Below are 25,929 nucleotides of genomic sequence, written 5' to 3'. Positions count from 1 at the left end.
CAGTTGGCAGGAAAAAATGACGCTGAGTGGTAGCCTTAAGTGCTTCTATTATTAATTGTTCCACTTCTAAAAGGGCTGTTGCCCTGGAACTAACAAACCTTGAGTGCTTGGCATCCAAGCTAAGAGCCAGTTTGACCCAAGGGGTGAAATATAATTTTCACACAGGGCTTAGAAATGTAGAAATCCTATTCTCTTGCCTGCATTGTGGTTGACAAAAGTTGAGTGCAGAATTTAGCACCAATCCCGATGAAGATGAATGGAACATAGAGTAATAAGGTTGGAGAACCTTGGAGGTCCTCTGCTCAAGCAGGGGGTCCTTATTTTTTAAATCCTCCAGTGATGGAGAACTCAGTTTCAGATTCATTCAGTGATAGGTTGGTATCGGTTTGGGCGAACTGGTAGCAGCAGAGGTGGGAAGCTCCACCCACCCATCCAGACATCTTTATGGCTGTGCAGAAACACTGCACATTCACTCCCAATAGCGAACGACTCGCAATTGAAACCCACTACTGGATTAATTGTCTCCTTTGTTCTAGGTTGGAGCTCCAATGATCTACCCATTATTTCTTGTCCTGCCCTTAAATAATAATAATAATAACAACAACAACAGTAATAACAATAATAATAATAATAATAATAATAGTGTTTCTATTATTTTTATTTTTATTATTATTATTATTATTATTATTATTATTAATTAGATTTGAATGCCGCCCCTCTCCGCAGACTCTCGGGGCGGCTCACCACAATAATAAACAATGTACAGTAAACAAATCTAATATTTAAAAGAAAAAAAAATGCTGTGCAAAACAGATTTGACCTCCTCTTTTCTATGACAATCACTCAAGTACTGGAAGGCGGCTATCATATCACCACAATCTTTCTCTGTGTTAGACTAGACCAGTGATGGCGAACCTTTTTTTCCCTTGGGTGCCAAAAGAGCGTGCAGGTGTGCTGCTGTGCATGCACAAGTGCCCACACCCATAATTCAGTGCCTGGGGAGGGTGGAAACAGTTTCCCCCACCCCACCTGGAGGTCCTCTGGAAACCAGAAACGGCCTGTTTCCCAACTTCTGGTGGGCCCAGTAGGCTTGTGTGTCACCCTCCCAAGGCCACAAAGGCTTCCCTAGAGCCAGGGAAGGGTAAAAATGCCCTCCGCCACTCCCACCCCCCCGGAGGCTCCCTGGAAGCCAAAAACGCCCTCCCAGAGCCTCTGCGCAAGCTAAAAATCAGCTGGCCAGCGCACACATGAATAGAAACATAGAAGACTGACGGCAGAAAAAGACCTCATGGTCCATCTAGTCTGCCCTTATACTATTTTCTGTATTTTATCTTAGGATGGATATATGTTTATCCCAGGCATGTTTAAATTCAGTTACTGTGGATTTACCAACCACGTCTGCTGGAAATTTGTTCCAAGGATCTACTACTCTTTCAGTAAAATAATATTTTCTCATGTTGCCTTTGATCATTCCCCCAACTAATTTCAGATTGTGTCCCCTTGTTCTTGTGTTCACTTTCCTATTAAAAACACTTCCCTCCTGGACCTTATTTAAGCCTTTAACATATTTAAATGTTTCGATCATGTCCCCCCTTTTCCTTCTGTCCTCCAGACTAGACAGATTGAGTTCATGAAGTCTTTCCTGATACGTTTTATGCTTAAGACCTTCCACCATTCTTGTAGCCCGTCTTTGGACCCGTTCAATTTTGTCAATATCTTTTTGTAGGTGAGGTCTCCAGAACTGAACACAGTATTCCAAATGGGGTCTCACCAGCGCTCTATATAGCGGGATCATAATCTCCCTCTTCCTGCTTGTTATACCTCTAGCTATGCAGCCAAGCATCCTATTTGCTTTCCCTACCGCCTGACTGCACTGTTCACCCATTTTGAGACTGTCAGAAATCACTACCCCTAAATCCTTCTCTTCTGAAGTTTTTGCTAACACAGAACTGCCAATACAATACTCGGATTGTGGATTCCTTTTCCCCAAGTGCATTATTTTACATTTGGAAACATTAAACTGCAGTTTTCATTGCTTGTAAAGGCATGTTGGAGCTGAGCTAGGGAAAAGCTCACGCACCAGCAGATCTGGCTCCGTGTGCCACTTGTGGTACCCATGCCATAGGTTCGCCATCACGTAAAGTTCCCTGAGTCATTCATCATATGGTTAAGCCGTATCATCTTTGCTGCTCTTCTTTGCACTCTTTCTAGTGTCTAAACATCTTTTTTTTTGTATCATGGGGACCAGAACTGGACACTTAATTATATTCTTAATTATAGCAATTCTCCCTACTGTACTTTTCAGGAGACACCCACTCACCCTGAGATGGAAATTTTCCAGAGCAAAGATTGAGCAATTCCTCGATATCTGACTTCTTGCCGCTGCCTGGGTTAGGAGACTTCTCGTTCTGCCCAGAATACAGGTCAAACAATTCGCCCATGTTGGCATCCATTGCATTCTCATCCATGCTGGCCAAAGGCAGACGGCTCTTGCAGGACTGGTATTTGTTCCGGTGAGGGCCAACGTTCAAAAATCTGAAAGTCAAGATTGGGTTTTATAAGTTGCCTTTACAGACAATTCAGATATTATTATTATTATTATTATTATTATTATTATTATTATTATTATTTATTAGATTTGTATGCCGTCCCTCTCCGTAGACTCGGGGCGGCTCACAGCAATGAGAAAAACAATATATAATGACAAATCTAATAGTTAGACTCTAAAATAACAATAATACATTTAAAAAGTCTAAAAAACCCAAAAAAAACCCCAATATATAAAAAACATACATACAGTCATATCATACCCAGAAAATTACATAGGCAGGGGGAGATGTTTCAGTTCCCCCACGCTTGACGACAGAGGTGGGTTTTAAGGAGTTTACGAAAGGCAAGGAGGGTGGGGGCAGTTCTAATCTCTGGAGGGAGCTGATTCCAGAGGGTCGGAGCCGCCACAGAGAAGGCTCTTCCTCTGGGTCCCGCCAAACAACATTGTTTAGTTGACGGGACTCGGAGGAGACCAACTCTGTGGGACCTAACTGGTTGCTGGGATTTGTGCGGCAGAAGGCGGTCTCGTAGATACCCTGGTCCGGTGCCATGATAGCCTGGTCCGGTGCCATAGCTGCCCCCTTGCCCTTAAGAGGATTTGTATAAACCATGGATTGTTTGTTTGTTTGTTTATTGGATTTGTATGCCGCCCCTCTCCGAGGACTCGGAACAGACAGCAACTGCTGGCTCTATGCAAAATAAACAAGCCAACCACCACGAAGAAAACCTCTAGTTTTGGGACTTGGAAATCCATATGGAACATTGTTTCCCCAACCGTAGCCATTTTAAGATGTGCAGACTTCAACTCTCAGAATTCCACAAACACCCATAATCCACAACTGGCAGTATTCTGGGAGTTGAAATCCACAGGTCTTAAAATGCCTACAGTTGGAAAACACTGAGAGAGGATAAGGCGACTTTCAGTTTATCAATAGCATTTAGACGTATATACCGCTTCACAGTGCTTTACAGCCCTCTCTAAGTGGTTTAGAGAATCAGCAAACTACGACACGAATCATAATATCAAATTGAAACGACAAACTGTAAACATCGATCGACACAAATTTTGAACCACAAAGAAACTGAATGAACAAACCCTTAAACCACTGATACGTGTTGGCACTAGCAACTACGTCAAACACATATGGATAAAACTTCAGGGAAATCTACACCACCTATATGTTTAAACCACAGGCCGCAAAGCATGGGAGTCCCAGCTAACGCTGGCCCTCTACACTCTTCTTACCACTCTTTTTTTGCTCTAATTTTCTATCCTTCCTCCTCTTGTATCTCTTTCCCTTCTGGTTTGGTGCTGTATGGTTTTAATTGCTGGGGTTTTATATATGTTTTTTAATATTGGATTTGTTTTACTGCTATATTGTTTTATTATTGTTGTGAGCCGCCCCGAGTCTTCGGAGAGGGGCGGCATACAAGTCCAATAAATTTATTATTATTATTATTATTATTATTATTATTATTATTATTATTATTATTATTATTCCCCAATCCCCTTCCTTTCTTCTTTTCTCCTTCCCCATTTACGCGTACTATATAAGTAAACTATAACTGCTAGAATGTACATTGTATATATTCCCTTTACTTTTCTGTACCCCGTTTTTAATGTTTAATAAACATATTATTATTATTATTTTTTTAAAAAATATTTTTTTCAAAAAAACCCCAAAAAGAATCAGCCTCCTGCCCCCAACAATCTGGATCCACAGTTTACCAACCTTGGAAGGATGGAAGGATGAGTCAACCTTGAGCCTACTGAGATTCGATCTGTCAAACTGCTGGCAGCCAGTGATCGGCAGAAGTAAGTCTGCAGTACTGCACTCTAACCACTGCACCAAGGCTCTCATAAGTTCTTATAAATTAGCATTTTTAAGCTAGGCCAGGAGAGGAAAGTGTGTAAGGATTTCAGGAATGCTACTTTAGAACATTAAACAGAACAACGGAATCTTTAAAATCTGCCAAGTTAATGCCTCTGCCTTTTCTTATACGGAACCGAATCAATGCAGGGTTATTTTGAGTTTCTTTCTCCTGTCTTCCTTTCTCAGGACCAATCCGGGCCTGCACTGGCTGCCGATCGGTTTCCGGTCACAAATCAAAGTGTTGGTAATGACCTTTAAAGCCCTACATGGCATTGGGCCAGAATACATCCGGAACCGCCTTCTACCGCATGAATCCCAGTGGCCGATAAGGTCCCACAGAGTTGGTCTTCTCCAGGTCCTGTCGACCAAACAATGTCGATTGTTGGGCCCCAGGGGAAGAGCCTTCTCTGTGGCGGCCCCGGCCCTCTGGAATCAACTCCCCCCAGAGATTAGAACGGCCCCCACCCTCGTCTTTCGCAAATTACTCAAGACCCATGGCATGGGGGAGTTAGGATATTCCTTCCCCTAGGCCATTACAAGTTATGTATGGTATGTTTGTGTGTATGTTTGGTTTTTATAATAAGGGTTTTTAGTTGTTTTATTAAATTGGATTGTTACATGTTGTTTTTTATCATTGTTGTTAACCGCCCCGAGTCTGCGGAGAGGGGCAGCATACAAATCCAACAAATAATAATAATAATAATAATAATAATAATAATAATAATAATAATAATAATTTCCTTTTAATGGTTTCTGCACAGCTTTGGCATTAGCATTAGTCTGTATCATCTTTTTTTTTTAATTGATGCTTTGTGTTCTTATGCTACCTACCCATCTGCATCAAGCAACTGGCTCTGCGTGTCATCTTCAAGGGAGAATTGAAATTGGAACCTTCTGCCGGTTGGAACTGGGCTTTTCTCCTCGGGTGTAGCATTGTAGAGATCCTGGGAATCTTCTATGGGCAGCGATGGCTCCGATGCCTTTCCTGAACTCTGCTTAGATCCCAAACAAAACAGAAATTCATTAACGCAGGCCAGATCTTCAACCCATAAACAGGTATGGTGAAAGGATTTACAAATATATCAAAAATATTCAAAATATAAGCATATAAAAATTTTGCAAACCAATCTTGTGCTATAACCAAAATAGGAACTGTGATTCCTAACAATGTATGTTTCGGAACGTATGGGTTCGGAAACTTCAGATCGTGCAGAACGCAGCTGCGAGAGCCATCGTGGGGCTTCCAAGATTTGCCCACGTTTCTTCAACACTCTGTGGCTTGCATTGGCTGCCGATCCGTTTCTGGTCACAATTCAAAGTGTTGGTCATGACCTTTAAAGCCCTACATGGCATTGGACCAGATTACCTCCGGAACCACCTGCTACCACACGAATCCCAGCAACCGATAATGTCCCACAGAGTTGGCCTTCTCCGGGTCCCATCGACTAAACAATATCGTTTGGCGGGCCCCAGGGGAAGAGCCTTCTCTGTGGCAGCCCTGGACCTCTGGAACCAACTCCCCCCCAGAGATTAGAACGGCCCCCACCCTCCCTGTCTTTCGTAAACTACTGAAGACTCACTTATACCGCCAGGCATGGGGGAGTTGAGATATTCCTCCCCCCTAGGCCATTACAAGTCATGCATGGTATGTTTGTGTGTATGTTTGGTTTTACAATAAGGGTTTTTAGCTGTTTTTATTATTGGATTGTTACATGTTGTTTTATCATTGTTGTTAGCCGCCCCGAGTCTACGGAGGGGCGGCATACAAATCCAATAAATTATTATTATTATTATTATTATTATTATTATTATTATTATTATTATTATGTTTGTGAATTATGTAACTTTTTGTGCAAATAATAAATGAGCAAACAATCAAATTAAAAAACCCCGCAATGCTTCCTTCCTGCTCTTGCATTGTGTGTCTTTGTAATTCATTTAGCATCAAACTTAAATGCTGTGAAGACTAACGCAACAATGGCTTGCCTTAGAAGCTGAGCTGATGAAGCTTGTTTTGAAGAAGCCCGGAGAAGGAGAGCGGGCTGCTCCAACCCCAGAGAAAAAGTGGCCTCCGCGTCCCATTTGCTTATTACACGGCTGGTAAGAGGGAATCATGGAGCCGATGAGCTCAAAACTGCTGTTGTGGCTGTTCTCCTTTGCCAACGTTGGCAGCAAGAATGAATCTTCATCATCTAAGAGAAGGAAAAAGGACGAGGATAGAAAACGTGATCAGTTCTAGAGAAATAATCAAAGTAAAAACACTCAGCACTTCAGGAACATATTCCCAGCGACCGATTAGGTCCCACGGGGTTGGCCTTCTCCGGGTCCCGTCGACTAAACAATGTCGTTTGGCGGGTCCCAGGGGAAGAGCCTCCTCTGTGGCGGCCCCGACCCTCTGGAGCCAGCTCCCCCCTGAGATTAGAACTGCCCCCACCTTCCTTGCCTTTCGTAAATTCCTTAAAACTCACCTCTGTCGTCAGACATGGGGGAACTGATATAACTTCTCAGGCCTGTATTGTTTATGTATGGTATGTTGTGTGCATGTTTTTTTTAATTATGGGTTTTTAGTTTTAATTATTAGATTTGTATTCTACATTGTTTTTTCTATTACTGTTGTGAGCCGCCCCGAGTCTACGGAGAGGGGCGGCATACAAATTTAATTAATAATAATGATGATGATGATGATGATGATGATGATGATGATGATGATATTTAAATATTTCTTTGAAGTTTAAAGAAATAATCCAATCAGTGACACCTACAGGGCAACAAAAGAAGTCTGGTGAAAGAAGGACAGATAGTCCTTGACTTAAACCAGTTGTTTAGTGAAGGTCCAAAATTGCAATGCCACTGAAAAAAGTGACTTATGATTGGTTTTCACAGACTGTGCTGGTTTGCAGCATGGCAACATGAGCAAAATTTGGGAACTTGGCATGTATTTATGACATCTGCACTGTCCTGGGTCATGTGATCATCATTTGTAACCTTCCCAGCTGGCTTCCAACAAACAAAGTCAATGGGGGAAGCCAGATTCACTTAACAACATGATTCACTTAACAACTGTGTCAAAAACTGTGTAAAATGGAGCAAATTTCACTCGACAGCAAAGGGCTCAATTCTGGTCGCAAGTTCAGGAATACAGTGATCCCACGGGTATCGCGATCCCGATCATTGCGAACGGGCTAAATCGCGATTTTTCAACCCGGAAGTCAAAACACCATCTGCGCATGCGTGCCCTTTTTTTATGGCCACGCATGCGTAGATGGCGCCGGGCAGATCAGCTGCTGGGCGGCTTCCCTGGGTCTTCCCCCTCTTGCTGGCGGGAAGGCAAGCGGCGGGCATCAGCGAGGAGTTTCCCCACCGCCCACGCAAACTCCTCGCTGCCACTCGCCCGCCCTTCACCCGCCCACGCCGTTCGCTCCCCCTCTTGCTGGCGGGAGGGCGAGAAGCCCCCCCCAGCACCCGCTCGCCCGCCGTTAGCTCGCTGCTCCCCCGGCCACCCGGGTTCGGGGGGGTGCTGGCAAGCCCCCCATGCCGGCGGCGACGTTTTAAAACAGCCGCCCGGCTTCCCAATGAGTCCCGAAGACAAACGCGGAAGTTCGCCTTTGACGTTTGTCTTCGGGACTCAGTTGCGAAGCCGCGCGGCTGTTTTAAAACGTCGCCGCCGGCATGGGGGACTTCCTAGCAGCCCCCCAAACCCGGGTTGGGGGTCCGGGGGGTGCTGGCAAGCCCCCCATGCCGGCGGCGACGTTTTAAAACAGCCGCGCCGCTTCCCAGCTGAGTCCCCTTCCCAGGAACCCCAATCTTCGGCTCCTCGCTAGCGCTGCGGAAGTAAAAACACCATCTGCGCATGCGCAGATGGTGTTTTTACTTCCGCAGCGCTACTTCGCGAAAATCCGATCATTGCTAGGGGTCCTGGAACGGAACCCTCGCAATGATCGGGGGATCACTGTACTGTATTGTCACATTGCCACACAAGCCCCACCCTTTTCCAATGGCATTGCAACCATCCCATTCATCCCTAAAGGATCAGACCTAATATGGCGACACAGTTTTCAGCCTTCTGATGAAAGAAGAGTCTACAAACTCTGCTGAACCATGGTTAACTTCCATCTTAGTGGCTTAGTTGATTGTGTGAATCCAGACTTTTAAGTTTACCATTTGGTCTCTCGTGCAAACCAGCAGTGGGCTGCTCGTGGTTCGGACAAGTTCTTAGAACTGGTAGTGCCAGGAGACTCCACTGACCCACCTGGGAGGTTTCTGCACATGCGTAGAATTGTTGCAAGCGCAAACCAGTAGTAAAGGGTTTTAGAACCCACTACTGATGCAAACCCATAAAATCAATTCATTTGGGTACTAAATCAATTACGTGGGTGACCAAAACTATGAATGAACTAGCAGGCTGGAACTGCTACATAAGTCAGTTTTGTTGGTAGGTCTCAGTATAGCTAGGCTATGAGACCTTTGACATACACTGAGCAGAGAATTTTAACAGAATGTAGATGCGTGGTAAAGCCAAAGAAAAAGACACAGACTTAGTTATGCTTAATAAGTACTATTTACATATACAGTGGTACCTCAAGATACGAACCCCTCGTCTTACGAACAATTCGTGATACGAACCCGGGGTTCAGAAAAAATTTGCCTCTTCTTACGAACTTTTTTCAAGTTACGAACGCCAAACCCGAACTTCCGGGTTCGGCATTGGGAGGCTCCTGGGAAGCCCCCGGGCTGTTTTAAAAGGTGACCGCCGGGCTGGGGGGCTTCCCAGCAACCTCCCGAATCCCGAACTTTTGCCGAACTTCCAGGTTCGGGGTTCGGGGGGGTGCTGGGAAGCCCCCCAGCCCGGCGGTCACCTTTTAAAACAGCCGGGCGGCTTCTCAGGAGCCTCCCAACGCCGAACGCGGAAGTTCGGGTTTGGCGTTTGGCTTCCGGAGGCTCCTGGGAAGCCCCCCGGCTGTTTTAAAAGGTCACAGCCAGGCTGGGGCGCTTGCCAGCAGCCCCGACTCCCTGCCGCTCGCCCATGGCCGGCAGAAGATCGCTCTTGCCCGGCTTCCGCGCGAGGCATCAGGTCAGCATTCTGTGGGGCGGGCGGCGGGGAAGCCGGCGGCTGTGGCAGCTGCTGCAGGAGGCTTTCCCCCTCCTCGTCCGCCGCCCGCCCGCCCAGAATGCTGACCTGATGCCTCGCGGGGAAGCCGGGCAAGAGCGATCTTCTGCCGGCCATGGGCGAGCTACAATAAGCTTCCACGCCCTCGCCCGTGCCTGGCGGGAGGTGAAGAGTGCTTTGCCCAGTGCAAAGTTGACAGCAAGCAGCTCCGCAGTCCCCAAAGGAGGCTTAACCCCGCCCCTCTGTCCCACCCCTCGCCCGTATCCGGCATAACTTCCTCCTGCCTATCCCCGCTCTTCTGCCGGCCACGGGCGAGGGGTGGGACAGAGGGGTGGGGTTAAGCCTCCTTTCGGGACTGCGGAGCTGCTTGCTGTCAACTTTGCACTGGGCAAAGCACTCTTCAGCTCCCGCCAGGCACGGGCGAAAGGCGAGGAAGCCTATTGTAGCAGCTGCCACAGCGGAGACATTTGGGGTTTTGGCTGGGGGGGGGAGGGGAAGGCAGGAGGTCCGGCCCTTCATTTGCCCTCCCAGCAAAAGACAAAGCCGCACAGCTCCGCATCGCCGAAGGAGGCTTAACCCCACCCCTCTGTCCCACCCCTCGGCCGTGGCCGGCAGAAGAGCGGGGATAGGCAGGAGGAAGTTATGCCGGATACGGCCGAGGGGTGGGACAGAGTGGTGGGGTTAAGCCTCCTTCGGCGATGCGGAGCTGCGCGGCTTTGCCTTTTGCTGGGAGGGCAAATGAAGGGCCGGACCTCCTGCCTTCCCCTCCCTCCCCAGCCAAAACCCCAAATGTCTCCGCTGTGGCAGCTGCAACAATAGGCTTCCTCGCCTTTCGCCTGTTTCAGCTTTCCATCCATCCACGTCACTTCGCCGCTAAATCGTATGGCAGCAAACAATCTTTGGGGTTTTCGCTGGGGGGAGAAGTAGGACCTTCCTAACTTCCTCCCCCCCCAGCGAAAACCCCAAAGATTGTTTGCTGCCACACGATTTAGCGGCGAAGTGACGTGAAGGGATGGAAAGCTGAAACCGGGCTGTTTCAGCTTTCCATCCATCCACGTCACTTTGCTGCTAAATCGTATGGCAGCAAACAATCTTTGGGGTTTTCGCTGGGGGGAGAAGTAGGACCTTCCTAACTTCCTCCCCCCCCCAGCGAAAACCCCAAAGATTGTTTGCTGCCACACGATTTAGCGGCGAAGTGACGTGAAGGGATGGAAAGCTGAAACCGGGCTGTTTAAGCTTTCCATCCATCCACGTCACTTTGCTGCTAAATCGTATGGCAGCAAACAATCTTTGGGGTTTTCGCTGGGGGGAGAAGTAGGACCTTCCTAACTTCCTCCCCCCCCCCAGCGAAAACCCCAAAGATTGTTTGCTGCCACACGATTTAGCGGCGAAGTGACGTGAAGGGATGGAAAGCTGAAACCGGGCTGTTTAAGCTTTCCATCCATCCACGTCACTTTGCTGCTAAATCGTATGGCAGCAAACAATCTTTGGGGTTTTCGCTGGGGGGAGAAGTAGGACCTTCCTAACTTCCTCCCCCCCCCAGCGAAAACCCCAAAGATTGTTTGCTGCCACACGATTTAGCGGCGAAGTGACGTGAAGGGATGGAAAGCTGAAACCGGGCTGTTTAAGCTTTCCATCCATCCACGTCACTTTGCTGCTAAATCGTATGGCAGCAAACAATCTTTGGGGTTTTCGCTGGGGGGAGAAGTAGGACCTTCCTAACTTCCTCCCCCCCCCAGCGAAAACCCCAAAGATTGTTTGCTGCCACACGATTTAGCGGCGAAGTGACGTGAAGGGATGGAAAGCTGAAACCGGGCTGTTTAAGCTTTCCATCCATCCACGTCACTTTGCTGCTAAATCGTATGGCAGCAAACAATCTTTGGGGTTTTCGCTGGGGGGAGAAGTAGGACCTTTCTAACTTCCTCCCCCCCCCCAGCGAAAACCCCAAAGATTGTTTGCTGCCACACGATTTAGCGGCGAAGTGACGTGAAGGGATGGAAAGCTGAAACCGGGCTGTTTAAGCTTTCCATCCATCCACGTCACTTTGCTGCTAAATCGTATGGCAGCAAACAATCTTTGGGGTTTTCGCTGGGGGGAGAAGTAGGACCTTCCTAACTTCCTCCCCCCCCCCAGCGAAAACCCCAAAGATTGTTTGCTGCCACACGATTTAGCGGCGAAGTGACGTGAAGGGATGGAAAGCTGAAACCGGGCTGTTTCAGCTTTCCATCCATCCACGTCACTTTGCTGCTAAATCGTATGGCAGCAAACAATCTTTGGGGTTTTCGCTGGGGGGAGAAGTAGGACCTTCCTAACTTCCTCCCCCCCCCAGCGAAAACCCCAAAGATTGTTTGCTGCCACACGATTTAGCGGCGAAGTGACGTGAAGGGATGGAAAGCTGAAACCGGGCTGTTTCAGCTTTCCATCCATCCACGTCACTTTGCTGCTAAATCGTATGGCAGCAAACAATCTTTGGGGTTTTCGCTGGGGGGAGAGGTAGGACCTTCCTAACTTCCTCCCCCCCCAGCGAAAACCCCAAAGAGAGAGGCATTCGCTTTCCTCCCGCCGGCCCCTCAATCGGGCCGGTAGGGAACAGAATGGAACCAGCCCAGAAGCAATAGACGCAGGATCGGGCCGGCAGCAGGCGCAGGGCGAGGCAGCAGGTCTGCATCCTGGGCAGGCGGGCGGGCGGCGGGCGAGGAGGCGCGGCCGAGCGGCGACAGCGGCGGTTCTCCTCACTTCGGAGAGCTTCCTGGGCATGAAAACGCGCGAATCCAACAAGAACGAAAGCCAGGAAGCTCTCCCTGGCGGAGACCGCCGGCCCCTCAATCGGGCCGCCGTGACGGGGACCACTGGCCTGCCTAGCGGGCTGGGAGGGAGGTGGAATACGGGAGGAGGAGGAAGAGGAGGAGGAGGGAGGAAGGAGAGAGAGAGAGAGGGAAGCCGCCCGGCTGTTTTTAAAGGTGACAGCCGGGCGGCAGCGTTTTTTTGCGGTTGTTTTTTTTTTTGTTGCACGGATTAATTGACTTTACATTGTTTCCTATGGGAAACAATGTTTCGTCTTACGAACCTTTCGTGTTACGAACCTTTCCCTGGAACCAATTAAGTTCGTATCTTGAGGTTCCACTGTACAGTGATACCTTGTCTTACAAACTTAATTGGTTCTGGGACGAGGTTCTTAAGATGAAAAGTTTGTAAGACGAAACAATGTTTTCCATAGGAATCAATGGAAAAGCAATTAATGCGTGCAAGCCCAAAATTCACCCCTTTTGCCAGCCGAAGCGCCCGTTTTTGAACCCCACCTCCAGACTTCCGTGTTTTTGCAATGCTGCAGGGGAATCCCAGCAGTGCAAAAACGGGTGCTTCGCTGGCAATGGAAGTCTGGAGGTGGGGTTCCCCAGTGAAGGGAGCATCAGTGAAATCGCAGCATCGCAAAAACACCAAAGTCCTCAAAACCCCACCTCCAGACCTCTGTGTTTTTGCAATGCTGCGATTTCACTGAGGCTACCCTTGCTGGGAAACCCCACCTCCGGACTTCTGTTGCCAGCGAAGTGCCCGTTATTGCGCTGCTGGGATTCCCCTGCAGCATCACAAAAACACGGAAGTCCAGAGGTGGGGGTTCCCATGGAGCGGAGCCTCAGGGGAATCCCAGCAGCGTAAAAACGGGTGCTTCGCTGGCAACAGAAGTCTGGAGGCGGGGCATCCCAGCGGCGGCGGTGGGTTTGTAAGGTGAAAATAGTTTGTAAGAAGAGGCAAAAAAATCTTAAACCCCGGGTTTGTATCTCGAAAAGTTTGTATGACGAGGCGTTTGTAAGACGAGGTATCACTGTATACAAAATAGAAACAATCCATAACAAGCACTAAGCAAAAACACTCCCCTCTCAAGGCAAAGCAAAAACGAATGAGCGATAAAGCATCATTGAGGGAATGAGTACTGGCGCCCTCTTATGGCAAACCAGCCCAAAATATTTAAAGTGATACTACAAGAAACTACAATAGGTAGTTTACAATGGCAAACCCTAACAACCATGTACCGTGTACTAACAAGCTTCTTAGGTTCCCATGTTCTCTAGGATGGCACTGATCTAATCATAATTAACTGCATGGCACTCCTCTAATCAAAACTCTGGGACAGGTGAATTTATTCTTTAATGCATACAATGACAAGCTTATTCTAGATCCTGTCTCCTCCTCCTCTTGCTATTTACAGGAACACTATTTTGTCACTGTGATCTGTCGAAGGATTAAGTCAAGTGGGTCCAGTAAGTGCAGCTGGACTCAGGAGCTGCTCTGGAGGACCTTGAAGCATGGCTGTTTAAAAAGCAGCTGGCTGACCAGATCAGTCCCAGGGTTGACTTTCCAAAAAAACTCTCCAAAATACAACTGCATGATTTGTCCACTGTCTACTAAATATGAAAAACAGCAACGCCACTAATACTTTATAACATGTAGAATATATATCTTTCGGATGATTCTAAGATAGCAGTTTGATGGGTTTGAGGCCTGAGGACAGGGCCTCCTTCTATTTTTTTAATGGATGTAGTCCACCCTGAGCGACAGGTGTGAAAGGCAGATTTTTTTTAAAAAAAACAGTAAATAGAAGATCTGCAAGGCCCTTGCCTTATTCACCAGGAAAAGGATAGAAAATAACAAGAAAAAGGACAGATGTTCTACCTTGCTTCTCTGCTCTCTTGCTCAGGGTTTCTTCCAGCTCAACTTTTTCACCTGCTGAAAAACATCTGCCCCAAAAAACAAAAACAAAAAACCATTTAAGACATCAATATGATTTATCAGGAGAACGTGCTAACCTACATTGGTTTATTTTAAATGTGTCTTAATTATTAGTTTAGGCTTCTTGAAAAAAATCCACTGAGCAATTATTGAAGGAAATGCAAGTTAATCTTATAAACAAATGTAACAAATACAAGGGAAGAGAGGGAGGGAGGGAGAGAGAGAGGGAGAGATGGAGAGAGGGAGGGAGAGCGGGAGGGAGAGCGAGAGGGAGAGAGAGAGGGAGTGAGAGAGGAAGGGAGATGGAGAGAGGGAGGGAGGGAGAGAGGGAGAGAGAGAGAGAGAGGGAGGGAGAGAAAGAGGGAGTGAGAGATGGAGAGAGGGAGGGAGGGAGAAAGGGAGGGAGAGAGGGAGGGAGGGAGAGAAAGAGGGAGGGAGAGATGGAGAGAGGGAGGGAGGGAGGGAGAGAGAAAGGGAGGGAGAGAGGGAGGGAGAGAGAGAGGGAGGGAGGGAAAGAGGGAGGGAGAGATGGAGAGAGGGAGGGAGGGAGAGGGAGGGAGAGAGGGAGGGAGAGAGAAAGGGAGGGAGAGAGGGAGGGAGGGAGAGAGGGAGGGAAAGAGAGAGGGAGGGAGAGACGGAGGGAGGGAGTTGCCCCAAATGGCCAATAAATTTTCCAACAAATTAAATAGAAGAGTTCATTGAGATGTTTTGGGTAGCATTTGACAGGTAGGAAAGATACTGGCTATTGTCTCTCCCAAAACAAGGTTTAGGACCTATGGCATGCGTGCCACAACATGGAGCCATATCAGAAGGCACACAAGGTGTTGCTCTATGTCAGCTCCAAGGCGCATGCATGTGCTAGGCAGCTGAGTTTCAGCCTGGGGGAAGGCCGTTTCGCCCTCCGGAGGCTTCCGGGAAGCTTCCCTTAAGGCTCCAGAGTGGAAAAAATAGCACAACATGCAAACCGGAAGTCCGTTTTTCCAAACTTCCGGTTTGCACATTTTTCCACCACCCCAGCTTCAGTGAGACCTGTGTGCATGCGTGGAGATTGTGCGCATGCCCAGGGCCAGTGCTGGGGAGGGGGGTGCACATGTGTGTGGAAGAGGGAACAGGTGTGAGCACACGTGTGTGCTAGCACACACACGCATCCTTTTGGCATGCAAACCAAAAAAGGTTCGGCATAACTGGATGTACAACGAAAGCAGTTACTTTTTTGCTCTGGATTTTTTTTAAGTACCCTATTTTGGAAGAATTGTCTTTAAACAGGAGCAATGTTGTCTCTGTGGAGGCAGGCTTTGAAACAACACTGCGGGGCAATCCAACGTTGGCGGCTTCGTCTTCATCAGCTGATTCTTTGTCTGTTTCTTTATCATCCTCAAGACGGTCCTCCCTGAGATCTGCGTGCTCCTCCTCCATCTCTCCAAGACCATCTGGGATCTAAAGACACACACACACACAAACACACCCCTCCATGAGTGAAGCAGAAGTACAGATACCTCTTGACTTATAGTCATTAGTTCAACGATTGCTTGAAGTTAACAACAGTGCTCAAAAACGTATAAAGTCGTGCAGAATGCAGCTGCGAGAGCAATCATGGGCTTTCCCAAATATGCCCATGTTACATCAACACTCCGCAGTCTGCATTGGTTGCCGATCAGTTTCCGGTCACAATTCAAAGTGTTGGTAATGACCTACAAAGGCCTTCATGGCACCGGACCAGATTATCTCAGGGACCGCCTTCTGCCGCACGAATCCCAGCGACCAGTTAGGTCCCACAGAGTGGGTCTTCTCCGGGTCCCGTCAACTAAACAATGTCGCTTGGCGGGACCTAGGGGAAGAGCCTTCTCTGTGGCGGCCCCGGCCCTCTGGAACCAACTCCCCCCAGAGATTAGAATTGCCCTCACCCTCCTTGCCTTTCGCAAGCTGCTTAAAACCCACCTCTGCCGCCAGGCATGGGGGAACTGAGATACTCTTGCCCCCTAGGCCTTTACAATTTTATGCATGGTATGTCTGTCTGTATGTTTGGTTTTATAATAAGGGTTTTTAACTGTTTTAATATTGGATTGTTTATAAGCTGTTTTTATTACTGTTGTTAGCCGCCCCGAGTCTACGGAGAGGGGCGACATACAAATCCAATAAATAAATAAATAACAGAACAACCGAATTGGAAAGGAACAGGTCCTCTGAGTTGCCTTGGACATAAACCTGTCATCCTCAGCTTCATTTCCTACCAGCACTTATTTGGTGACTCTATAACTGAAGTGAGATATGGAACAGCCATTTTCATAACTTGGTGTCCTCCAGCCACATGAAACACAACCACAGAAAATGGCCTGGCCAGCTTTAGAGTGGCAGAGACCAAACCTCTGCACCTTTGTATCCCTGCTTCTTGGAGAGTAAATCTCCTTTTGATTGATTAACAGGACAGTTAAGGGCATGGAGTGCAGGGAGAGGCGAGGTTTCTGACCGCAAAGCTACCCAATAATTTAGCCTATAGGACACCCATCACTCTCATTTCTGGACAGTTGAAGCCTTAGAAGACTTCATTACTTAATTATGGCTGGAGGAGGGGAGGTATTAATTTCAAAGAACTTTTATCTTCTGGGCAGCAAGCCAAGAAAGGATCTCTCTTCATCAGGACGCCAATTATCTCGATTCCCGGGTTGATTTCTCCCAACTAACCACATGCCAAAACTTGCCAAAGGAGGCCACAAAAAGGGAAAGAGACCTGCTGATTGGTGGTGGTGGCTGCTTCTTCTTCCTCCTCCTCCTCCTCCAATTCATCTGACATCTCCTCCTCCTCCTCCTCCTCTTCCTCCTCCACCACCTCCTCATTATCCAGTTTGAACAACGCGTGTCGCTTCTGGCGCTCTTCCATCCTGCGAAGCTTCATGGCCGCCTGCAGCTTCGCCTTCAGCATCTGCAGCTTTTCACCTGGGTCGTTAGGAAGACAGGCAGGAAGACAGTGAGGCCTGCGCGACACACACACCTCTTTAGTTTTTATGGCTTCAAGCCATCATTTCGGCAAAGCTGCACGCAACTGAGCTCAAAAGCAAAAATGGAGCACCTGGAAAAGGAAAGGCATTTCACAAACGGGCTGGAACAGCCCTGGGCTTTATTTTCCAAGGGTGTTAAAACAATCCGTCAACACCTTATGCTTCAAAGCATCGTCAGTGCTGAGTTCTCTCCAGACTTCAAAACAAGAGCCAAGGGGTTCTATATTCTTGGGGACAGGATGACCCTGCAGTAGTTAATAGAAACATAGAAACATATGTTTCTATTAACTACTGCAGGGTCATCCTGTCCCCAAGAATATAGAACCCCTTGGCTCTTGTTTTGAAGTCTGGAGAGAACTCAGCACTGACGATGCTTTGAAGCATAAGGTGTTGACGGATGCAGGGGTAGTCCTCATTTAATAACCAGCAATTGGGCCATTAAATGAAGTTAACTGGACCCGTAACTGTGCTTATGATCTCACCTTCAGTTTTCCTTTGCTTTCTGGGCCTGTGAAGGCGAAAGATGTGAGGACTGATTGTAATATTAGTTTTCTGAAGTTTCTGGGGGTTTTGTTAGAAATTTTCACCATAACAAAGTAGACCAAAAAAATATATAAAATAGGAAACAGAGAAACAAGGAAGAAATTAAAAGGAAAAAGATGAAAAGTAATACAATTATGCCCTTTGTCCTTCTTTCTATCCATAATTATCTTAAATGTCCCCTCAACCTGGTCTCATTTTTTTTTGCCAAAGTTTCTTTTTCATCATCCGCATAATTGTGACAGTTGCTAAATGAAGCTGTCATTAAACAAGAACTACCTGCACTGAGACACACCCGAAATATTTGCTCTCTTTATTTGTTATCTGCCTGTTGATGGCAAAACAGATTAAAAACATCTTTTCCCCTTCCCTTCGGAAACCGCCTTCTGCCGCACGAATCCCAGCGAGCGGTTAGGTCCCACAGAGTCGGCCTTCTTCGGGTCCCGTCGACTAAACAATGTCGTCTGGCGGGACCCAGGGGAAGAGCCTTCTCTGTGGTGGCTCCGACCCTCTAGAACCAGCTCCCCCCTGAGATTAGGATTGCCCCCAATCTCCTTGCCTTTCGTAAACTCCTTAAAACCCACCTCTGCCATCAGGCATGGGGGAACTAAAACATCTCCCCCTTGCCCATGTTGTTTTGCTGTTTGATTGATTGTGCGCTTGTTTTTTATATATATTGAAATTGTTTTATGAATTTCTTAACTTAAAATTGTAATTTGATTGGTGGGCATTGGATTTGTCACTATGTACTGTTTTTTGCTATTGTTGTGAGCCGCCCCGAGTCTGCGGAGAGGGGCGGCATATAAATCCAATAAATCTAAATCTTTGCCAACTTTCCTGATGAATGAAACAAAACTGGGGGGGGGGGGGGGGGCAGCGACCTTCGATTGAAATTTTTTCAAGTGAGAAAGAGATCGCTGGAAGCAGGGCTAGATTATTTCTATGGTATTGTCAATAAGCCTTCAGACTTGACCAAGGCAAATCAAGGAGACAGTCAATACTTAACCAGCCAAAGGAAGGATTTTTATTCCAATGATGGGCAAGTCCTGAAGTTTTTGCAACAAGGCATAGAAATGACAGGGCTGACAGGCTAATCTAGCCAGGCTAATCTAGCCAGTGCAAATGAATTGGCAGTTTAGACCTCACACTTGCTTCTTCCTTTACTCAAAAGCCAGGTGGTTAGAACTGGTCAAAATCAGCTGAGAATTTGGTCCAGCTAAACTATCAGCTCTTCTCATCCCACTTGGCTATTGAGTAGAGCTGAAGTCCAGATATCTTCAAGTTGCCAAGGTTGGGAAACACTGCTTTACATTAAACCTTGAATCTCTGCTCTCCCAATCATACCTGGTTTAGTCCGGGCAGCATCCTCTACCTTCTCTGCAGCCAGCACTATTGGTACCACGTCCACTTTCAGCTCCTCCTTGCCATCATCCTTCGTTTCTTTACAAATAATATTCAAGCTCACCGTTCGTTGTTCTGTCTTTGGTTTGGCTGGGAGAAATGCATGCTTTACAAAGCGTTCTTTCAAAGCTTCCAGTTCTGCAAAACCCAAACAAAAAGGCAAAAAGAAATTTACTTTTTTTAAAAAGCCCGCTCAATGCTGGATTCGCACATAACTCAATTCTCAATTTCTTTATGTTTACAAATTTATCTCTTGAACAAATCACAAAATGCCACAGATCTAAAATCAAGCCACAGGATAAAATCAAGATAAAGGATGCTCAAACATTCTTTTCATTTTAAGAGTAATTTTATTATTTGAATGAGGATACCACACACAGTATCCTCCACCTGCTAATGGTCAAATTTGTACAGTATTGGCTTGTGCAAATTAGGAAGTACAATAGGAAATTTTTGCAATAGGGAAAAAAAAATCTTTTTTTCCCATTTCCTTCTTTTCTCGCGACTGCTGTGTGCCATCATTATCACAGATATCTATATGCAACAGTTTATTATTTTAAATGTGGAAACAAACTGGAGAAAAAGTGATAAAATATCTGGCACTATCTTTCCCACAAAATTAGTTTTGGAAGAATTCCTTCATTGGGGTAATTTCTACCACTTGATTTTGAAAAAAAATGAATAACCTTGCCTTTTGCTTAACCTCAGCAAGGCAAACAGCAAATATCAGGCACAGAAAAAGTAGTAAAATCACAATTCGTTGATTGGGTGGGTATTTATGAGAAATATCTCTCTGACAATGTCATGTCAATTTTTTTTCTCTCTGTTCTTGCTTTTAATTTAAATTGCATATTTAAGTTCCTTGTGTTAAAAGGAATTTATTGGAGTTAGTTCTTGAATTACAAAGCAATTAGGGCCATAATTTCCATCGTTGAGCAATTCAGTCAATAAAGCACAAAAATCAGGGATGGGTTCCTCCTGGTTTAGAAACATAGAAACATAGAAATCTGACAGCAGAAAAAGACCTCATGGTCCATCTAGTCTGCCCTTATACTATTTTCTGTATTTTATCTTAGGATGGAGATATGTTTATCCCAGGCATGTTTAAATTCAGTTACTGTGGATTTATCTACTACGTCTGCTGGAAGTTTGTTCCAAGGATCTTACTACTCTTTCAGTAAAATAATATTTTCTCATGTTGCTTTTGATCTTTCCCCCAACTAACTTCAGATTGTGTCCCCTTGTTCTTGTGTTCACTTTCCTATAAAAAACACTTCCCTCCTGGACCTTATTTAACCCTTTAATATATTTAAATGTTTCGATCATGTCCCCCGTTTTCCTTCTGTCCTCCAGACTATACAGATTGAGTTCCTGAAGTCTTTCCTGATACGTTTTATGCTTAAGACCTTCCACCATTCTTGTAGCCCGTCTTTGGACCCATTCAATTTTGTCAATATCTTTTTGTAGGTGAGGTCTCCAGAACTGAACACAGTATTCCAAATGTGGTCTCACCAGTGCTCTATATAGCGGGATCATAATCTCCCTCTTCCTGCTTGTGATACCTCTAGCTATGCAGCCAAACATCCTACTTGCTTTCCCTACCGCCTGACTGCACTATTCACCCATTTTGAGACTGTCAGAAATTACTACCCCTAAATCCTTTTCTTCTGAAGTTTTTGTTAACACAGAACTGCCAATACAATACTCAGATTGTGGATTCCTTTTGGACTGGATCAGCTGAACCCGCTGGTGACATCACAATGTCATCACAGATCGAGTTTGGTCAGTGCCGGTCCATAGGCATCATCTATTTTGGGGGGGTTCACAGGGGTTTGGGTGAACCTCTAGCTAAGATTCTGTGCAGTTTGGAGAACCCCCCAATCCCACTCCCGGTTGACCCCGCCCACTCCTCCCCTCCCCGGAGTCCCAAAGCGGTCTGTTTTGGATACAGGCATGTGCAGGCTGTGTGCGAAAGCTCAGGGAGGGCGAAATACAAGCCTACGGGAAGTTTGGGAAGGCCAAAATCCAGCCTCCAGGGGGCCTCTGGACTTTTCGCCCTCCTGGAGGCTCAAAGAAAGCCTCCAGAACCCAGGCAGGGCAAAAGCAATAGCAATAGTACTTAGACTTATATACCGCTTCACAGTGCTTTACAACCCTCTCTAAGCGGTTTACAGAGCCAGCATATTGCCCCCAACAACCTGGGTCCTCATTTTACCCACCTCGGAAGGCTGAGTCAACCTTCATATTCTTTTACCTCACTATTTTTTATCAATAATGCTGCTTCCTTAGTTATTTTCCAATTACCATTCGTAATTTTATTCACTTCCATTTGTATTTGTTTCCAAAATTTTGGAACTTTATTACATTCCCAAAACATATGCATACTCCTTTTCCCTTACACCCATGCCAACAATTTCCTTTCTTCGTTGTTTGAAAACGTGCTAATTGTACTGGTGTATAATACCATTTATGTAATATTTTTCTTCTCATTTCTCTTATTCTTGTGTTTTTAATTATTTTAATATTTTCAATTATACCTTCCATATCCCATTCATCAATTTCTAATTCGTCCTGCCAATATCTCGTCAGTCCTTTTACTACTTGTTCTTCTGCTTGTAATAATTCTCTATATATGTTACCTGTTTGTGCTTTTATATTCTTACACTTTTCCCTTAGTATCTTTTCTAAATTTATTTCTTGTCTCATGAATATTTCTTTATTTTCCCTTTTACTTAAATATGTGCTTATCGTGTTGATTTGTAACCAGTTTTGTTGTCCCAGGCACCTCTCTATTTCATTTCTATTAATTCTTCCGTTCCTTTCATATAACTGTTCTATTCTCTGTATACCTTTCCTCCTTAGTTCCCATATTATCTTTGTGAGGTTACTTTCTTTCTTTGTATTTATCACATGCAGCGTTGCTAATTTAGAGTTTGTCGTTTTCAAGTCAACCTTTAGCCGGTGGTGAGATTTGAACTGGTGAACTACAGCCAGCAGTCAGCAGCTTGCAGTACTGCACTCTAACCACTGCGCCACCATGGCTCATACAAAAAATGCCCTCCCTGCTGTGGTGCAGGAGGGCCAGGCCACGGCCACCGTAGTCATGCCCACCCCTTGCTAAACATTTGGAAGCCCACCCCTGGTTCAGGGTTACCATACCTCTGTTGGGTTCATTGAGGTCAATAAACGACTCCATGTCAGAACATAGCTTAGGCTTAATACTCAGATCCACCCCCAGCATCCGTAGCCGATCCAATCTGGACTTTTTTATCTTGTCACTGGGAGTTTCCACTAGGGGCTCCGAGTCTTGAATGGGTTCTTGGGGTACCACAGGCAATTCCGATGATTGTGCCTCTCTTTCTTCAACTATATTTCCTTCCAGTTTCTCCTCTGGTGGTTTATTGGGGTCAGCAGGGAGTTCATTAAGCTCCACTTCTTTCCTGGAATTTAGATCCTCCCTAAATTCCGTTTTGGAATCATCATTCCACTTATCTTCTTCGGAGCAATCTCCTATCAAATGTTCCATTTCCTCCGCAGAAGAGCTGCCTAGACTGGCAGCCAAAGGATTTGCAAACCCCGAAATTGGCTGATCCAATATTCCTGGCTGAAAAGGCTTTTCTTTCCCATAGTTATGGCAGCTGACACTGGAGCTTCCTGTCACGTCATCTTCTTCGAATGAGTCGGGTTGAGTTTTCATTGATCTGTTGATCAAGGCACAGATAAATCAGCAACATCCTCTTTTCCCTTGAACTCAAGTCAATTCAAAATGTGAGGCAATCAAGCTAAAATATGGAGAATATAAAAGAAGGGATCTAGATGGAATAAATAATCCTGGATAGAAAACTAAGAGATACGTATGTATTAGTAATTGGTTAATTTTGGAAAAATTGAAACATGAGAATTTGATTTAAACTTTGCAAGCCAGAGGGCAAAGATGAGAAATGATGGTAGCATTATATAACGATATAACACAAAATTTACTTATTGTTTAGATTTTAAACACATAGAACTTTATTTTACAATGTAGGTGATATATTATGAATAGTTTCTTTTATTAAAGATATATATATAAAGAAAGATTTTTTAATTAGCTATATGATACAATATTAAAATTTAGATAAAAGAGATTTTATTATTCTTTGCACTGATGTAATGTAACCTTTTGTAGTAAGACGGTGAGGGAAAATTTTTATTTAGATTTTTAAGAATTGATAATGTTGTATAAAATTACCGGTAATGGAAAATTTTAAACGAGTAGAGAAAAGAGCCTTTATTGAGGGAGTAATAAGAAAAGAAAAGTTTATATATGATTGGTTTTAAGCATCGTTGTTGTGTTTATAACTATATATTGTTTTACTTTATGGTGGAGAAAAATAAAAATCTTATACCGAAAAAAATAATAATAATCATGATTGGATTACAGTGATCCCTCGATTTTCGCGATCTCGATCTTCGCGAAACGCTATATTGCGATTTTTCCACCCGATGACGTCACTCTCTTCCTTCCTTCCTTTCTCATCTTTCTTTCTCTCTCTCTTTCTCTATCTTGCTTCTTCCTCTCTCACACTCTCTTCCTCCCTCTCTCATCTCTTTCTTTCCTTCTCTCTCTTTCTCTATCTCTCCCCCTCTTGCTGGCGGGCGGCGGGCGGGCGGGGGCATCAGCGAGGAGCCGGGGTTTCCCCTTTGCGTGGGCGGCGGGGAAACCCCAATCTTCGTCTGCTCGCTGCTGCTGCGGCCGGCCAGCAGCTGATCTGCTCGGCGGCAGCAGCGAGGAGCCGAATCGGGCTTTCCCCTTTGCGTGGGCGGCAGGGAAACCCCGATCTTCGTCTGCTCGCTGCTGCTGCCGCCGAGCAGATCAGCTGCTGGCCGGCCGCAGCAGCAGCGAGCAGACGAAGATTGGGGTTTCCCTGCCGCCCACGCAAACTCCACCATCTGCACATGCGCGGCCATGGAAAAAAGGGCGCGCATGCGCAGATGGTGTTTTTACTTCCGCACCACTATATCGTGAAAAATCGAGTATCGCGAGGGGTCTTGGAACGTAACCCTCGCGATACTCGAGGGATCACTGTACAGTGTTCCCTTGATTTTCACGGGGGATGCGTTCCGAGACTGCCCGTGAAAGTTGAATTTCCGCGAAGTAGAGATGCGGAAGTAAATACACTATTTTTGGCTATGATCAGTATCACAAGCCTTCCCTTAACACTTTAAACCCCTAAATTGCAATTTCCCATTCCCTTAGCAACCATTTAGATTATTACTCACCATGTTTCTTTATTAAAGTTTATTAAAAAAAATATTTATTAAAATAGGCGTTGATTGCTTACCTGAACGCCTCTTCTCGTACGGTGAGCGGGTACAGCAGTCACATGGGTTGCTCATGTCCAATCCGGTGGAACTGAGCCTAGTATTAAAAAAGCTTGCCGGATCCGCCCCTTCCCCAGAATTCGCGAATCCATAGACTAGGCTCAGTTGTGAAGCTCTTTAGTGTTCAACTCTCATTGTTAGAGGAAGAAAGATATAGAAAGGTAAAGAAGACACATATAAGGGCGGGAAGTGACTGCTGTACCCGCTCACCGTACGAGAAGAGGCGTTCAGGTAAGCAATCAACGCCTATTCTCCGTACTGAAGGAGCGGGTCCAGCAGTCACATGGGACATACCCAATAGATGGTCCCTAGGGTGGGATTAGCTTGCTATCGTGTGAGATAACGGATTGGAGTACCCTTCTGCCGAAGGCAGCGTCCGCTGAAGCGTAAGAATCAATTTTGTAGTGCCTGATGAAGGAATTTGGCGAGGCCCAAGTGGCTGCTTTGCAGACCTCCTCCAACGGGGCTTGAGTCGCCCAAGCGGCCGAGGTGGCTGCGCTCCTGGTGGAATGCGCTGTGATGTTCCTTGGAACTGAGAGGGAGGCCGACTCATGGGCCTTAGATATAGTCCCTCTGATCCAACGGCCTATTACTGTTGAAGACACTTTGGCCCCCATGACTCTGGGATGATAGGCTACAAAGAGTGCTTCTGACCTCCGAAAGGGTCCTGTGCGTTGGATATATATTCTCAGCGCTCTGGTGAGATCCAGGGTGTGCCATCTAATTGCCAAGGGATGGTCTCGTTGGAGGCAGAAGGAAGGTAGGACAATATCCTGAGATCTGTGGAACATGGAACTGACCTTGGGTAAGAAGGTGGGGTCCAGTCGCAAGACTACCTTGTCCTGATGGAATTGACAAAGGTCCTGCCTGATTGAGAGGGCAGCCAGCTCCGAAATGCGTCGGGCAGAGGTAATAGCCACCAGGAATGCTACCTTAAAGGATAGGTACCTGAGGGACGCCGATTTTAGGGGTTCGTATGGTGCCTGCGTGAGGGAATGGAGAACCCGTGGCAAATCCCAGGAAGGATACCTGTGGACCTTGGAAGGTCTGAGATTGGCTATGCCCTTGAGGAATTCCTGAACTTCAGGGAAGGATCGGAGAGGCTGTCTGCGGGGACCCCCTAGGACAGATGAAATGGCTGCCAGATGACGCCGGAGGGTGCTGGTGGAAAGTCCTTTATGGAAGCCTTGCATAAGGAAGGAAATAATTCTGTGTATGGGGATGCACAGAGGGGAGAGACCTTCCTGTAGACACCACTGGTGAAACTTGGACCACGTGTGGTCGTAGATTCGATTGGTCGAACCCCTTCTGGCCTTTAAAATGACCTCCACTGAATCGGGGTCATGACCACGCAGTTCTAGATCTCTCC

General features: G+C 46.2%; 1 protein-coding gene across 2 annotated transcripts in view; it reads right to left on the bottom strand.

Annotated features, from left to right (window-relative positions):
* CLSPN (claspin) overlaps positions 1–25,929 on the bottom strand; it is a 70,211-nt gene that overhangs the window by 22,924 nt on the left and 21,358 nt on the right. For both annotated transcript variants that reach the window (XM_070763868.1, XM_070763869.1), the window contains exons 8-15: positions 22,356–22,897; positions 19,140–19,334; positions 16,988–17,193; positions 15,497–15,696; positions 14,203–14,267; positions 6,411–6,616; positions 5,256–5,416; positions 2,321–2,535 (exon numbers count right to left, since the gene is read on the bottom strand). In XM_070763868.1, the coding sequence (XP_070619969.1) occupies positions 2,321–2,535; positions 5,256–5,416; positions 6,411–6,616; positions 14,203–14,267; positions 15,497–15,696; positions 16,988–17,193; positions 19,140–19,334; positions 22,356–22,897 (1,790 nt within the window). The remainder of the gene's footprint in view (positions 1–2,320; positions 2,536–5,255; positions 5,417–6,410; positions 6,617–14,202; positions 14,268–15,496; positions 15,697–16,987; positions 17,194–19,139; positions 19,335–22,355; positions 22,898–25,929) is intronic.

The sequence above is a fragment of the Erythrolamprus reginae genome, chromosome 11, assembly GCF_031021105.1.
Source record: "Erythrolamprus reginae isolate rEryReg1 chromosome 11, rEryReg1.hap1, whole genome shotgun sequence".
Classification (NCBI taxonomy): domain Eukaryota; kingdom Metazoa; phylum Chordata; class Lepidosauria; order Squamata; family Dipsadidae; genus Erythrolamprus; species Erythrolamprus reginae.
Note: the sequence above shows the minus strand (reverse complement) of the source record. Positions and strands in the feature narration are given on the sequence as shown.